The sequence below is a fragment of the Diaporthe citri genome (genome assembly GCF_014595645.1).
Source record: "Diaporthe citri strain NFHF-8-4 chromosome Unknown scaffold_10, whole genome shotgun sequence".
In the NCBI taxonomy this organism is placed as follows: Eukaryota; Fungi; Ascomycota; class Sordariomycetes; order Diaporthales; family Diaporthaceae; genus Diaporthe; species Diaporthe citri.
The window spans coordinates 515,445-531,538 of NW_025064855.1; the positions used below are offsets into that span (position 1 = coordinate 515,445).

Genomic DNA, 16,094 nt, shown 5'->3' on the forward strand with positions numbered 1-16,094 from the left:
ATAACCCAATCCACCCTCTCCCCTATAGCCGACTATCCCACGGGCCAACATCCAAACGCCACCACAGTCGGGAGAGATTACCCAAAACTCAGCATAGTCGTTGCGATGTACATATTGGAGCTTCTCCGTCGTCCCGAGGTCATCACTTTGTTTATCACTATTGTGTTCTACTAGTACTGGATTCTACGGTATTTTGTCCGCGATGATCAACCGTATCCCGGATTCAAGATTATAGGGAGTGTGGCAGGAGACTGGTTCGGTATGAAGACCAAAAAATAATGGGATAACAACGCCGTGGAGATACTGCAAGAAGGGTTTCGCGTGGTGAGCTGACACGATCGCCCGCGACAGCAACCCCAAAACTGACGAGCGTTTCTTTAGACCGATGGCCAGGCCTTTCAAGCTCTCACTAACCTGGGCCCGACAATCGTCCTACCAAAACATTACTGCGACGAAATTCGGATTGATCCCCGCCTTTCTTTTCGTGGATTCATTGAGCGTGTAAGCTTTCTCCAACTCCAGTAGGCCTGTGTCCTGGCTCTAACTTTGGCAAACATTAGCAAGGATTGACGAATTACCCTGGTCTGGACGTCGTTCAAACGGGCACCCAAGATGATATTATACAAACAGCAATCAGGAAGAATCTCACGCAAGCTCTGGGAGGACTGACGCAGGCGTTGTCTTCTGAATGTGTGTCTGTTATGAAGGAGAATATTCAGCCTGCAAAAGGTTCGTGTATAGCTCTTTGCGTTTAGAAGAATTCACACGACTAACCCACACAGATTGGACGCAGACTAGATTCATCATGACAGCTACACAGATCGCCGCGCGTCTTTGCGCCCGTGTCTTCCTTGGCGAACGTTTGTGTCATAATAACGACTGGATTGAGATCTCGATTCCTTTCACAATTGTCATGATGAGAGCCCAGGATGCTCTTCGTTCATGGCCGTTATTTATGCGCCCTTTCGTTCACCTTTTTATACCCGAGCTCATCTACTTGAAGCGCCTAATCAAGGATGCCAGAAATATCAACGAGCCGGAGCTCAAGTTTCGGATGGCGGAACGACCAGATGTCTCGAAGCCGCAGGATTCGCTTTCCTGGCTGGACGACGTTAGAGCCGGGCGTCCCTTCATGTCGTCTCTGGACAGCTGTTCCTAATTGTGGCTGCTATCCACACTACATCTGTAGTGATAACTGCTCTTATGTACGACCTCGTCAAAAATCTGCATTACATCCATCTACTTCGGGAAGAGGCCATTGCGGTCTACAGGGAGGACAAAGAATGGAATGAGACCAGTCTCTACAAGTTGAAGCTGTTAGACAGCTGCATGAAAGAAAGTCAACGGTTGAACATCCTAGGTCCAAGTGAGTCCATTTCTCTCCCTATCTGACTTTATCCTTTGATTTATATAAAAGTGAAGTTAACTCACATGACGCAAGATATGATGAACAGACGAGTTGAAAATGCTATCACTTTATCGGACGGTGTTTCTATTCCCAACCTACCAGGGGGGAGGGGGGTTTCTGACGGGGTCACGCAATGCACTTATGTTTTAACATTCAATTGAAATTTTATAATTCCAGCGAAATGCTAGTAAAAGATTATTAAAATACTATTAAAAGCAAATTATATTAAGGCTTTAAATTATGTTAATATTAACTTTATATTAATATTAACTTTATATTAGCTAATATTATTATAATTTTATATTAAAAGCTTTAGTTTAAACCTTATTAACTTTAAACTTAGTTTTATTTTTAAATATTTTTATAATTTTATAAATTTTCCTATAATAAATAATTAAGCTAATAAAGAGTAAATAAGTAGTTAGGTTAGGGATAAGGGAAAAAAAAAGGTTTTTTTTTGCTCCTATATTATATATTAACATTATATTAATATCATATTAATATTAATACCATATTAAGAATGAGTATATATTAATAACGTATAAATAATGCAAGGCATATAAAAAAACATATTATCAAAACCTTAATAGCATATCACTATTATATTACTTTCCCATTAACTTGCTTGCAGCATCTAAACGAATACCCCCCCTCCCCCTGGTAGGAAGGGGGCACATATTACAGTGCCTACATTCCACATGCGGGACCCTGAAATCTTCGGTACCGATTCGGACCAGTTTGACGGCCATCGCTTCTTGAGGATGCGCCAAAAGCCAGGAGAGGAGAATCGGTGGCAATTCATGAGTACTAGCCCAGAGTTCCTGAGCTTTGGACACGGTTTGCCTGCCTGCCCGGGACGATTCTTTGCGAGCAATGAGATCAAAATCGCCATGATCCAGCTCTTGTTGAACTACGAGTGGAAGGTTTTGGACAAACCGCCGCAGAGCAGGTTCGCCAGCCGTTTTGTGCCAGACCCCGAGACACTCATTGCGTATAAGTCGAGAACACCGGAGATCGAGTTTTGAGAAAGCCAGCCAGATCAGGAGAACATTACCACCACTCATGGTTGCATATCTACTTTCCAATGGGTCGTCCGTCTGTTGCGCAGGCCGGATTGATATCCCTTGCTGATGCCTTTTTTTATATATATATATGAATCATGGTCTCCGAGTTGTACCGCGTTTTTAGTCCTTGTTTCATCTAAGTGAGAATCTTTGCTGTTGTGCACCCGGGCCTACTGACGCATGATCCCACTGAGATACAGGACAGGTAAGTTCATATCCTGGAAAGAAGGGAAAACAAGTGAAAAAGTATTTGACATTTTTTCATGGTTTTCGATTCTTCCACCTTCTTTCTACGTAGGTAGTGGACTCCTAAAAGCCGCAGACCTTTGGTCGGTTTGCGAATAGTGATAGCCCAATTCATTAGCATCGAGCCACAAGATGACCCGAATAGCAATCCGCTTGGAGTCACGCACCACTTTGATGAGTCCGTGGCTTGTCCACCGCTGCATGTGCCCCAAGTGTGCTATAAGCCGCGTTGAACAGCCACCCAGGCACTAATGTTGTGCGATGCCGCGTAAAATAGACCCCAATGTCTCGAAGCAAAAAGATTGGGTACACACAAGGAACAAGAGACTCTCTTTTCGTGGAGGCCGATTGGTCGGGAGATGGTCTCTCAACGAAATTTTATCTTCAAGCCGTAAAAATAGAACTTAAGCCCCCAATATGCTGTCCTACCGACGCATCCCCGAACGAGCAAACACCGTGTCGATCATGCACCGCAACTATTTTACGTAAAGGGGCTCACTCAATTCTTTCTCCAGAGTCCTCGCCGATGAAACCTTTACCTCGAAACTCATTTAAACAACAGTGCGATTATCACAGCTTCAATTTAATCATAGTCACACACAGAAGGGGCCCGAAACATACAATCAAGATGCTCGGCGTTTGCAGCATCTGTCACAAACAACGAAAACAAGCCGATGGCCACACTGTCACTTTGCATCCTCCACCGGTGCCAAATTCATCTTTATCCAAGTCCGGTTCTCAAAGTATGTAAACGATAAGCCAGGGAGCACTGAGACTGGCTGATCATAGTATCGCATCAGTGTCATATATTGACGACAGACGCCGGACCATATTCAAGCGACTCCTCAACACCCTTCCCATATTGAACATTGTGGCGGCGTTGACGGCGGGCAGCTCTGTCGGTGCTCTGTCATTTGACGATTTCTATCCTAGCTCCACTTTGCTCTGCCATGCATCCGAGGCCCTATTCACCAGCTGCGCGATTGCTGCAGTCATATCCATAATGCTGTCCACGATGCTCATCTTCTGGTTTGAAACGGTCGATTCACTGTTGATGAGGGATTATTGCCTCCTGTGGACGCCTGTTATCCTCCTGGACTGGTCGATCCTGGCGTTTCTGTTCGGCCTGACTTTTTGGTTCGCTGATAGGAACATCTACTGGAGAGCTATTCTAATCGGGCTTCAAACTGGAGTTCTCCTTCTGTTTTCAGTCTTTGTGGCCATTAGGATGACGATTAGTTTAAGGCGCGTGGGAAACTTCGGGACTACAGAAGAAGCTGTTGGGTCGAGCCTTTCTGATCTGGAGACACAAGGGCAGACTCGCGATGTAGATGCAAGTGTAACGGGTTACCATGGGCATCTCTAGATTTGTATTAGGTTTAAACCCAGTTCTGGTATTCAATACGGGGAAAGGATACTACGGAGACACCTGGAGCTCTACTGGCATGTTTTACTTTAAAGGTCAGTTGGTTAGATCTGTAGGCTAGGAAAGGCGTTTGAACCTGAAGCTGACTTTTTATGATTCTGCTTGTAAGAAGAAAAAGATTTCTTAAAATCAAAGTTCTATGAAGTGGGTAGTCTGCAAAGGGGTGGGTCGACTTAAAAACCTCTGTTTAAGTGTCCGTTTTATGCAAAACACTTCTCCAGTTTAGACACCACAAATTTCTCAAATGCGACTTGCAACGAGAAACATTCTTCACTCTCATCATTACGGTCTGAGGGCTCGCCGAATTCGTTCCTCAAGCACCGCTGTACAACACGCCAATACACTTCGCCAACCTTCGGCAGCAGTTTGTCACAATACTCGGTCCCGAGCTTGACCCTGAATTCCACGTCGTCCTTGCAATGCCGACGTAATTCCCCAATTGTTCTCCACAGTCCTATCTCCAGAAGCACCAGGCCGAGGCTGTAAATGTCGAACTGGGCACGGTAACGAGGTCTCTTGCCTGGCTTCGACTGGGCATGCATCTCCGGATGGCTGTATAGCAGAATGGCGTCTCGCTTGTTCTGAAATCCGGCAGTAGACACTGACAACGTCTCGGACAACTCCAACGGGTGATCCGGCCGGGACAGATCCCAGCCAACGAGGTGAAAGGGGGGGAGTGCTTCAATCCGGGTCTCCCTGGCGCTGGCCGCCCCAGGGCCATCATCTTGTTCATCGCGGCTGCTGTTCTGAACCGCCGCTGACTTGTCTGTCGAAGACGAATAATTGAGCTTCGAAGTGGACTCGTGTGCCCAAGAACAGACGATGTTTTCGCTTCGAATTGACTTATGAAGCCAATCAACAGAATGAAGATGGTGGATCGCGGTGACGAGGCTCTTGGCGAGTTGAAACCTTTGTCCGAGTGGAGCCGGGGTTGGAGTATTCCGGATCCAGTCGTATAGAGATTTTAAGCGACTGGTGCCGGGGTCTTCCACTGAAAATACAAGCCCAATCCTGGAGTTTATCGAATCCGAGACGAGACCCCTGCAAGGAAGCGTCATGAACTTCTGGAAAACCTCGTTCCTGTTCAAGAGCCCGACAAGCCCTCCCAATCGCATAGTCCGTTCAAGGCGAATTGGCTGATCTTGGTTGTAGTATTTCCACTCCACCATGACCCGTTTATCCTCCAAAGAAGTCAAGGTCCTATATTCGCCGTGTGGAAGGCTTTCTCTCTTGAAGTCCCGAACTTGGTAGGTCCGGACCCGTGTTGGGGCTGGACTCGAGATGGTTGTAGACGAATATGTCGAGGCTAAATCTTCGTCCCCGTTGTCGCTTTGTTCTTGTTTCTGCCAACGCTTGATTCTGCCCATCGCTTTAAGGTCTGGGCGTGTTGTTGTTGCTTCGAGGGTGTCACGATCGACCAGGTCGAGGATTGTCATATCTGTCTGACGGTCTATGTGTGCTTGATGTTCTGGGTCGAGAAGGACGACCAGCAAGTTGTTCGTCCTCTCAATGCTCTTCAACAAATCCTCGACTCGGCTTTTGTCTGAGGTCACCCACTTGGTTCTCATCAACACGTTTGGGCCCCCTTTAGCATTGGGCTGCGATTGGGCGCTTAGCACAGACGACGCATCAGTGCTGGACGGAGACGGCCTCGGTTCCTTGCGCAAAAGCTTGGAAATCACCGATGTCTTCTTACTCCTGGGCACCTGCAATGAGATAGATGAAACATTAGTGGGTGTCTCGGCTGGTGTTGACGCTCCCGCGTACTGCGCGATGATCTTGGTAGTCTCAGCAAACTTTTCTCTCATGTCTTTCAACGCCTCTAGAGTCAGTTGTTCGAGCTTCGGGTTTTCCAAGCGTAGTTGTGACCTAATGGTTTCCCCCAACCGAGTCTGTCGGTCCTCCATCGAATGACGGCAAGCATCTTGCCCTTGCTTGGCATTTTTCAGCATCCCCTGAATGCCCAAAGCCGCACACCATTTTTCGAACTTGAGGGCTTGAACCAGAAGTTCAAAGTGGGCAGCGTTCTGATCTCGAGCGACGAGCGAGATACTCCTGACCTCTTGGACGATGGACAAGCAGGTGCCGGCAACCTGGACCAGCTGTACCGATGCTCCTACCGCCCCAAGAATCTCCATACTGCACAGACTTGGGGTAGGGAATTACTTATGACCAGAGAATGCCTCAAGATTAAGAAGGGGCTCGAGATGTGCAGAGGCACCGAGACGCGTGTGAGTGGTTGCGGTGACAGCCTTTGACTTTTTGCCTAAGTTAGAATGGAAGATTGTCAGCGCTAATCAGACAATGTTTTCAGCTGGGCTTTCCCAATCGCCACATATAAGAAACTAGTGTCGAATTCAGCTGTATGCAGGCACCCAAGTATAAAAAGAGCTCGGGTGCAATGCTGACGGTGGCTTGCGGCACTTCGATTGGCTCAGGTGAACCCTCCCCTGCATCCATCCCCATCATGAGAGCGAGTGATCAGTACGAGGCGTTCTTCCTGCTTGAACCCCGCTTTGTGCGAACCGATTTGATGCCACTGAGTGTCTGCCGCTGAAAGCGGCATTATAAAGTCATCGATTCAGGCCCACGTTGGTCTTACCTTCACATCAGGCTCTTAGCAGCGTATTTTGTATAACCTTGTACTTGCCTGGCACCTCCACCCTATCACCGAGCCACCGCAGTGATGGATCGTGGCTTCACAGAATCCAGGACGAGTCTCACTCCACAAGGGAGCGTCAACTTAAACGATCTTCGTCAGGCTGTCTCGCAGACCCGAGCCAACTTCACCAGGCTCACGACCGTTCCCGAGCGATCCCGGGACAATGACGGACCAGCACCCGACTTCATCACATTTATCTCTCTCGCTTGCGAGATATACCAAGCCCAGAGTGACGACCTGGTGCCTGTCAAACAATATCCTTCATTACTAGAGACTTACCAGGGGAAGGGGCATACAAGCCTCGTGACGCATGCGCAGGTAGCTCTTTCGGCACCATCCAGCTTGAGCCGTGGCGCCTTTTGGCCGTACTCAGAAGGCATCGTCATCAAACGACCGAGGCACAGCATTCTCGAGAACAAAGCCGACAGTCTCAACAGCTTCATCGCCGAGCTGCGCATCAGATCCCATGTATCTCTCAAATCCCACCCGAACATTGCCCGTCTTCGTGGCATAGGTTGGGACTTCGAGGACGAAGACGCGACGATACCCCGTCCCATCCTTCTTGAGGAATTCGCTCCCCAAGGAGCTCTGGACAACTTCTGGAAAAACTGGAAGTTTGTGAGCATGAGCTTCGAGTCTAAGCTAGATTTCTGCCGCGACATTGCCGAGGGCCTGTCCGTGCTGCATGCTTGCGGCGTCGTACATGGCGACGTCAAGCCCGAGAACATTCTGGTCTTCCCCCGGCAAGACGCGCGGGACTCATTTTCCTTAAAGCTCACGGACTTCGGCCACTCTGTTCTAGAAGCTGACAAGGGCGAGAGGCTCCCGGCCTTCACGCCGCAATGGTCCGCCCCTGAGGTTACCAAGCACAGTAAGATGACTTTCACTCAGATGAAGGCCACAGATTACTACTCTTTTGGACTGGTCATGCTATCAGTCATGCTTGGTCGTGCATTCTACACCGACATGGACGACGTGCAAAGTTTCAAAGAAGATGGCAGCATTCTTTGCAGACTGCTGATGCTCATTGAAAAGGAGGACAAGTTCAACGATGATTCGGATATCGAAGTCGGTACCGTCGCCCAGATGCTGCATAAGACTGTACAGTTAATCCCCGAGGTTCGGAGTTTGGAAGACTGCATTTGTGTCATTGAAGTCTACAAGCTCGAAAACCAGGCCACGAGTGATCAAATGCCTATGTCCAAGTCCCCTGCGATGCCGGTACCCTTTGGATGCTGAAGCAAAGGTATGCGGATTTGATTCCCACCTCCTTGTATTGAGCCTCTCTCTAATCTAGGTAAATTAGGTGATCATTGGATATCATACCCTTATCAGGTGCAGCCATCAGTTGAAGGAGCACATCGTGAACACGCTCCGGGACCTAGCCGAGAGGTCAGAAGACCCAAGAAAGCCAGCTGCAGCTTGGGAACTCACCATCTGTTACTTTTCGGGGTTCGGCGTGCCGCGGAACTTTGATGCCGCGTTGAAATGGCTTTCTGTTGCTCGTGAACTCGGAGTCGCTGCGGCCCAAGACCTCTTCAAACCACTGCAAGAGGCTATAGCTGTCGCACTGAAAGCCCAATCTCGCGATGGAGCAGCTTTCGTCAAGAAGCAAGGGCTCACCTTTGGGGATCAGCAATCATTGAACAATGCTAGGTCGAAAATTGAGACTAGTGTATCTGGTGCTCAAGCTGAGGACAACGAAGAGACAACAATCATTGATCAAGAAGAACACATCTTGAGGCCTTCAAGGTCGGCAGTCCGCACCACCGACGAGTCCGACCCAGTTCAGAAAGAGGATATGGTGCCTGATGCCAACGCTTTGTTCCAGAAATACTTTGAGGTGGGTAACACAAATGTACAGTCGATGCCGTCGATACCACAGCCAGTGCCTAGCCATGTACGGGACGCTATCGAGGCCGGTTCAGTGGACCCACTTCGAGACATTATCACCCGCGACCCCAGTTTGCTCAACAGTGTTGATGACTGGGGCAATACCCCTATGCTACTTGCCGCTCATCACAGACAACCTGAGATTTTAAGATACTTGATTTCTCACCCAGGTATTAATGCCTCTGCACACAACAAGTCTTGTCAGACCGCACTCCATTTCCTGGCCCACTTTGAGGAGGAACGTGCAGTCGGCTTTGTTCTGCCGCTGGTCGACAAGGGCATTGACCTTCTTCGCGAAGCTCTCCCGATGCGCAAAGACAACGGGGCGCTTATTTTCTTCCAAGGACTCCGTTGCTGTGCGGTGCTCAACTCTATCCTGCACAACAAGACCATTCTTCTCGCCAGCCTCTTAGAGGCCGCTCATTCCAAGTCATCAGTGTCCATCTGCCACATTTGCGAGATAGGATCTAGGTTCCGCCGCATCTTGGCTGTTGCCCTATCTCTGTTCCGGATCGACGTCTTGGAGCTCCTAACAGCTCACCTACGGACGCACAGGAAGTCGGAGACGATCAATCTGGCCAATGTTCAGGTCTGGGCAGGCCAGAAACTACTTCGGCTGTACCAAGTTCCGTTCAGCAGTGTGGCAGTATCGGCGATGGACCTTCCAGAGGACTTCTTCCGTGCGATCATGTACGGGAGCAACTATGCTGATGTTCTTGAGCGCACACTCGACTTCCTCACAGCTACGGCCTCGACCACGAATCAATCGAGCCGCATTCCGGGACTTTCTCTGGAAACGAAAATGTTGAGAGAGGCATCTGCCGGGGGCAGTTTGGATGCGGTCAGCTCTCTTTTGAATCGAGCGAAGGAGTCGCAGCCGAAAACTCCGGAATGGGTGGTGTGCGGGAATGGTCTAGGCGATGGGCCCCTTGAAACATCCATCCGGTTTGGCCTCCGGGATATCTTCAACCGATTACTTCGCGACGATGCCTCTTTTCTCCAGGACTGGTTTGAATATCCCTGCCAGATTGGCGAATGCTTTGACCGCCCCACCTGGTGGGTTTTAATCTATCGGCTGCTCGTAGGCAGGGATAGAAGAGTCCCTCTCCCCGACGGCCACACCCATAGTCGAGAAATCATCGGGTACTTACTCAAGGTTGCAATCGAAGCCCGCCATCAAGACACATATTTTCTGTAAGCCCGCACCGTCATACCGTCGCGTATGCATTGCCCAGCTGATATGAACACAGGTCTAGAATTATCGACGAGGTCAGAAATCAGAATCTTATATACCCGGCTTTGTTCATCCATGCCGTACACAATCTCGATCTCAAAGCCGCGGATATCTTGATAAAGAAGTATCCCAGGCTTTTGAACAGCCGCTGCTGGTGGGAACTTTCAGTCCCACCACATTCTAGCTTCCTTCCTGAATTCGAAGACTTCGGCATCAAGACGGTCACGGACGCAGTCCTGTCAACTGGCACATACGAGCAGTGCCAGTTCGTAATGAAGCATATGCTCTCTCAGAGATCGCTCGGACGGGGCTTTCCAATACGAAGTCAATGGAAGAGACTCCAGTCATGGTGGCGCTTCCATCGTTTCAGAGGGCATCATACAGCCACTCTTGAGGAGAAGGGAGAACCCGAATGGCGAAGGTGTCCATTAGATCCAGGAGAGTACAACGCTTTACTCTCGGGGAACATCTTGCGGAACGACCCGGAACGGAAAGCATTGTGGAGCGTCATCGACACTCAAATCGCCAGTGGCCATTCTCTTTCGGCAAAGTACCTCAAGATGGCGATAGACTCGTCGAACACCGAGGCGCTGGTGGAATTATTGGACAGGGGCTGGGAGGTCAACGGGTCCTGGAGACACTGCCTCGATACGCCGCTGCAGCACGCGCTCAAGAGGGATAACTGGGAGGCATGGACCCGTAGCATCCTCGCCAGACAGCCAGAGCGGCTAGATGCGCTGACTGAACTGCACAGCATGTTCGGACCGCCGGCATTTCAGGGGCCTCATCTTGAGACCCACCGAGAGATTTACCAGGCGTACACGGATGCCCGCAGGTCTCAGGCGGCAAAGCTGTACAGTCGCAAGATGGCTGAGGCGGCTACAATACTTCGTGAGCGCGGCGGCCGTGTGTCTCCGTTTTCGAGCGCCACGAGGGCCACATCCGCTGCCGGCAGGGCTGTGCGAGCTTGGGCGTTCATCCTTCATACCTTGCTGTACGCTCTCGTCTTACCTCTTGTCCTTGTCTACTCCACTCGGAGTGTTTGGCAGGACATGTCTGTCGGGCAGAAGTTTGGGTTCGCGTGGCTCTGGACCCTGTTGTCATATTTTGTTCCCCATTTTTGGCTGCTCAAAAAGGTGGCGACTGATTCCTCGGTGGGAGCTCAGAGCTTCTGGATTGGTTTGTTCTCGGTCGTTTTCCTGTTTCACCATGTCGGGTTGCCATACATTGTGGTTAGACATAGATGGCGGCCCATACGTTCTTGCCATTACTTCGTGGAGAACGGCGGATTGGGATCAACTTGCACAGACTTTACATTCCTATTACCGCTCATTATAGCAGGGATTGAAGGTGTCGTAGTATTGGTATTTCACTTCATGGCACATGCATAGGTTAGCTTCTTTCAAGTTTAAACTAACTCACCTACCAGGGGGGAGGGGGGTTTCTGACTGGGTTACGCAATGCACTTATATTTTAACATTTAATTGAAATTTCGTAATTTTAGTAAAATGCTAATAAAAGGCTATTGCAATATTATTAAAAGGAAATTATATTAAGGCTTTAAATTATATTTATATTGACTTTATGTTAATATTGACTTTATATTAGCTAATGTTAGCTAATATCACCGTAAATCTATATTAAAAGCTTTGGTTTAAACCTTATTAATACCAAACCTAGTTTTATTTTTAGTTATTTCTATAGTTTTATAAATCCTTTTATAGTAAATAGTTAAGCTAGTAAAGAGTAAATAAGTAGTTGGGTTGGGGATGAGAAAAAAAAGAGGTTTTTTTTTACCTCTATGTTAAGAGTTAACATTATGTCATAGCATATTAGGAATGACTATATATTAGTGATGTGTAAATAATGCAATGTATATATAAAAAAAGCATGTTAGAACCTTGATTGCATGTCATTATTATGTTATTATTCCATTGATATACTGATGCGATGTTGATAAAAAACCCCCCTCCCCCTGGTAGGAAACTTAATCTTACATTTCAAAAATAAGAATTGCAATAACGAAGGAAAATTAAATAAGTTTACATTTGTAATAAATTCAATAGATAAACCTCGATTAAGAATTTTAGCTAAGCATATTATAAAAACAGTCACGAGTGAGGCAGGCATGTGCTGTCTGCAAATCCAAGGATTCGCCTGTGCCAAGGGGCAGTAGAAAGCACACTTTATACGAGCTCTACCGTACTACGGCAAGACATGGTTGCGATATCTCGAATGGAGGTCTGCTTAGAATGCAAGAAGAAACATTAATTGGCTAGAAACTTGTAAATGAGTATATGGGAAGAGGTATTTGTACCCTGCGGACACCACCGCACGAAGCCAGTCTCGCCACTGCCATATTATAACGAGTGTATTGAGCTTCTTATAAGCGAATATAGCTTCGAAAGTGTTGCAATACAAATTTGAATATATTATGACTGTTGAAGCTTAAGTAAACTAGCTTAGGTCGTTTCTCAATTAAATTTGCAAACATCCCAATCCTACATACTATGGCCTACTGCCAGCTGCCGCATTTCGTACTTCTGCCCTAACGTACGTTCGGAGCTCGTCCATCTGCCAGCGCACAACATCTACAACTACGGTTGTCCTCCAATAGTGGTCCTGCGAGATTGCGTAGCTGCCTATAATGCGGCCCAGCCCAGTATTGACCGCAAACATGACCATTGCCCTGACGGCATCCGAAGCTGGAAACATCATCATGCCACCTAGCACGGCGGTGGCGTAAGCGTAAAGAGCAATACTGACGAGAGAAGTCATTGCTCGAATGGCTTGCGGTAGTATGCCCTCCTTTCGACATCGTAAGACAACCGTCCGTGGCCTGGACTGTGATGCAGCATGAGTGTTAAATTGGGAGGCAGTCGGAGTCGTTATTTGGAATAATGAGATCCTCTCGACTTGGATGCACACGCTCTTGAGCAATACGTTGGACAGTCCCAGCAGCTGAACCAAGCCCAACCCTGAAACAAAAAGTATAATTCTCAATTCATACCCAAAGATACAAAAGATGGTCAAAAAAGAAACATTCTCACTCACAGATCGGAATATGAACTTGGGGTTCACAAGAGAAAACTACCACGCCATTTCTGAGGATCATCACGGTGGGGTACCATATCAACCCACAGCATGCCACAAGAAGTGCGATGATGGCTCCAAGGACATCACGATGTGACCACCGTAAATGTCGTCTGTTTGGGGCTGAATCTCGCCTCGTACAGGCCTGCTTGATGCGATGTCTTAGTTCCTCTTTAATTGATGCCGTTGACTCATGGCGATTCCGCTCCCCTCCAAACCTGGGTAGGAAGGCCGTGAAGGAGCAGAGACATAGTGCCAGCGCAAGGAGTCCGCTTTCCTCAGAGACCAGGACCACATCGTCGATACTGTTGCTCATCAATGCCGCAGTGGCAGGGATAAAGGCCAGGATGGAAGCTCCTGCACTCCAGCGAGCTTGCGTCGCCTGGTCAGCATTGTTTAGGATGCATTTCAGCATTGGTTGGCATTGGCTTCCGTCTGTGACAGGAGTTTGGGCCGAAACATTTCCTTCACAAAAGGCAATCTCCCCACGAACGTAGGCATCCCGACTGTGGAATTTTCGCGCCCCCACAGAGGTAGCGAGTATTAGAAGGAATATCATGAGGAGATTGGACGTCTTGCTTGCCATTGTTGAAAAGCGGACTGTGGAGATGCGAGGGAAGGGTTGAGATATTTTTTTAATGAAGGGATGAGAAGAAAGAGGTATTAGGGATCTGGGCACAGAGAGGATGTGATAATTTCAAGCTGTGGTGGAACAAAAGAGAAGACAGGAAATAAATATGGTGCCTCAGATGAGCGATTTTGTCTCACCGATGCTGCTCGGATGGCACATATTTGGAGTCTATCTCACGTCATTATTATGCCGAGCAATCTTCTCGCACGTGGCTGTTACACAAGAATCAGGCTCGAAAATACAACGGCCTTGGTATGCTGCCAGAATAAGCCTAGTAATTTGGCTCGTCAAGTCCAGAGTGATTCGAAACGAGGATTCCAGGGTTTGAAGTGATCAGCTTGCTGCACGGTCGAACAGATCAAATCTTTCAGCCTAATGGGTCCAATGATCTGTGACCTCGCAGCAAGCAGTAATTCTGCAGCTTCCGGACATATGCCGGCCGTTTTCTAACGCTGGACAAGGTGTGCGGATCCCAAAGATTTGGATTTCAAGCACAGGGTCAGAGCCGCCGCTAAAGCTCTTTGGCCCATGTAAAGTGAAATATTTGGGTAATCTTTCGACCTCGGGATTTGGAGTTGTCTTGCATTTGCTGGAGCACTACTGTTGAGAGAACGAAGACAGTCACAGTCTATGCACAGACCCTGTCTACAGCCTACTTCAGAGAGCTCAGTGCAGTCAAATCCTTACTGCAAAAGATAATTCGCATACTTCGATACAAATTAAAGCCGCCAGCCGATTGGAAGGATCAGAGGACCTACACGGCCGCAGCATTTGGGGGCTGCCAAGTACCTGCCAAGGGATCATGCCTTCCTCACTCCCCGTGCCACCACCCGTGTGACAAAATGGCTGCGGCTGTTGGCCTGTCTCGAGGATCAAGCCGCATAATCCAGCTGATGAAATCCTTGTCCTTTCGGCTAATCTCACCATCCGCAACATTCTGAAAAGGGGTTCTGCTCTCCTTTAAGTTCTCCAGCATCCAGACAATGAGCTCCATCACATCCTCGTTTGCTATTTCCTGGTATTTGACAGGGAAAGGGCCGAATATCTCGACCTGTCTCCGCAGGACGGCAAATTTGTAATCGTCGAGCGGGTCAGTGGGAACATCTTGAGGGTCAAAAATGTTGAAATCACGGCCGTAGATGAGACTGATTAACTGCACAGAAGTTAGATTGTACCTAGTGGCATGCCACTCCATGGGCTTGAGGCCGGACTTACCAGTGTTCCGAAAGACCAAATGTCCGTCTTTGTGTCCCAAGGCAAGTGCATAAGAACTTCAGGACTAGACCACATTGGCGCACCAATAGGCTGGCCTTCCAAAGCGTATTCGTGAGCCTCCGGATACGAGTTGCCCATGTCGGCTAGCTGTACATCGGTGAAGCGATTGGTCTGATCGGGTTTCTCGTTGACAAGTATATTGTCGGCTTTCACGTCTGGCATAATGCGTCCATTAAAGTTAGCAAAGATAGGTGTGCTGCGTTGCCGTCGCGGGCACTCACCTGCATGTACATAACCTTCGCTGTGCATCACCGCCAAAGCCTCCAGAACGCCACGGCATACATATTTAAGCTCTGTGCGATTCAGCTTCTGCCGAACTGAAGCTTGTAGGAGCGTCGATTGCAAGTGACTGAGAACGATTGTCGTGGGTTCCGCAGGATCTACTATCTCATCCAGCAACGGTCGGATATGCTTGGACCGCGGTGTAAAGATCTTGAGCACATCACGCTCGTTGGCTACACGGGGATGATCCTGCACACTCTTTACAATGACATCTTTGTGAACCTGATTTCTGCAAGGGCGCTCATCAGTAAAGCGTCCTAAAGATAAGCGTCCGATCGTTATGAGACGGGGAGAATGGCGGGTACCTGGCAAGCCAAACTGCTTTCTGCAACTGCTTCACGATCTTGTATTTGCCAACTTGCCCGATGAGCACCTGCTCGGTATGGAAGAGAGTCGCCATGGAGGGAAAAGCAGTGGCAAAGTGATCGTTCAATTCAAAAGACCATTGAAGGTGAAGGCTGAAGATGAGGAGAGGCAATGTCGCCAGGTCAGAAATGTCCTTTCGGCGGGAAAGATGGGAGGGAGCTGGGGCCAAGCTGTTTACAAGGGTGGCGGCACAGTAAGGGCGGTACAGTGTACATTCGGTCAATGCTGTTATTGCCACTGTGTAGCCTGCTAGATCGCCAAACCTGCTGTACCAAGTAGAATATCTATGAGCCAGCCCTGGCAAGCAAAGCATGACCAACATCTCTATCTTTGGATAAACTATACGTAAGATATTGCCCTCAAAGCCGTACCCGCTCGCAGCTACAGTAGCAGCTGTCCAGTCAGGAAGCGACTCGTGCTCGATGCTGCCTACCTCTTCAACCAACACTAAATCTATGCCGCACAAATGGGTCTTGATACTACGCCGCCTACTCCGTGGGCGGCTATCTTGACT

The 16,094-nt window shown here is 48.5% G+C and overlaps 6 protein-coding genes across 6 annotated transcripts; 3 read left to right on the forward strand and 3 right to left on the reverse strand.

Moving 5' to 3' along the window:
- Positions 1 to 2,106: 2,106 nt before the first annotated feature.
- Positions 2,107 to 2,433, forward strand: INS49_003375 (uncharacterized protein; the record flags this gene model as incomplete). Its single annotated transcript, XM_043164169.1, has 1 exon — positions 2,107 to 2,433. The coding sequence occupies one exon, from the start codon at positions 2,107 to 2,109 to the stop codon at positions 2,431 to 2,433; it is 327 nt and encodes a 108-aa protein (XP_043018934.1).
- Positions 2,434 to 3,346: 913 nt separating this feature from the next.
- INS49_003376 (uncharacterized protein) lies at positions 3,347 to 4,084 on the forward strand (the record flags this gene model as incomplete). The annotated part of the gene is made up of 2 exons (XM_043164170.1): positions 3,347 to 3,461; positions 3,519 to 4,084. 2 exons carry the CDS (start codon positions 3,347 to 3,349, stop codon positions 4,082 to 4,084), a joined length of 681 nt encoding a protein of 226 aa, XP_043018935.1.
- A 260-nt stretch (positions 4,085 to 4,344) lies between these two features.
- INS49_003377 (uncharacterized protein) lies at positions 4,345 to 6,282 on the reverse strand (the record flags this gene model as incomplete). Its single annotated transcript, XM_043164171.1, has 1 exon — positions 4,345 to 6,282. The coding sequence occupies one exon, from the start codon at positions 6,280 to 6,282 to the stop codon at positions 4,345 to 4,347; it is 1,938 nt and encodes a 645-aa protein (XP_043018936.1).
- Positions 6,283 to 6,830: 548 nt separating this feature from the next.
- On the forward strand, positions 6,831 to 11,324 carry INS49_003378 (uncharacterized protein; the record flags this gene model as incomplete). Its single annotated transcript, XM_043164172.1, has 3 exons — positions 6,831 to 8,027; positions 8,113 to 9,893; positions 9,950 to 11,324. The coding sequence occupies 3 exons, from the start codon at positions 6,831 to 6,833 to the stop codon at positions 11,322 to 11,324; spliced, it is 4,353 nt and encodes a 1,450-aa protein (XP_043018937.1).
- Positions 11,325 to 12,434: 1,110 nt separating this feature from the next.
- INS49_003379 (uncharacterized protein) lies at positions 12,435 to 12,711 on the reverse strand (the record flags this gene model as incomplete). The annotated part of the gene is made up of 2 exons (XM_043164173.1): positions 12,435 to 12,441; positions 12,491 to 12,711. The coding sequence occupies 2 exons, from the start codon at positions 12,709 to 12,711 to the stop codon at positions 12,435 to 12,437; spliced, it is 228 nt and encodes a 75-aa protein (XP_043018938.1).
- A 1,757-nt stretch (positions 12,712 to 14,468) lies between these two features.
- On the reverse strand, positions 14,469 to 15,614 carry INS49_003380 (uncharacterized protein; the record flags this gene model as incomplete). Its single annotated transcript, XM_043164174.1, has 4 exons — positions 14,469 to 14,810; positions 14,873 to 15,087; positions 15,154 to 15,443; positions 15,520 to 15,614. The coding sequence occupies 4 exons, from the start codon at positions 15,612 to 15,614 to the stop codon at positions 14,469 to 14,471; spliced, it is 942 nt and encodes a 313-aa protein (XP_043018939.1).
- Positions 15,615 to 16,094: the final 480 nt, after the last annotated feature.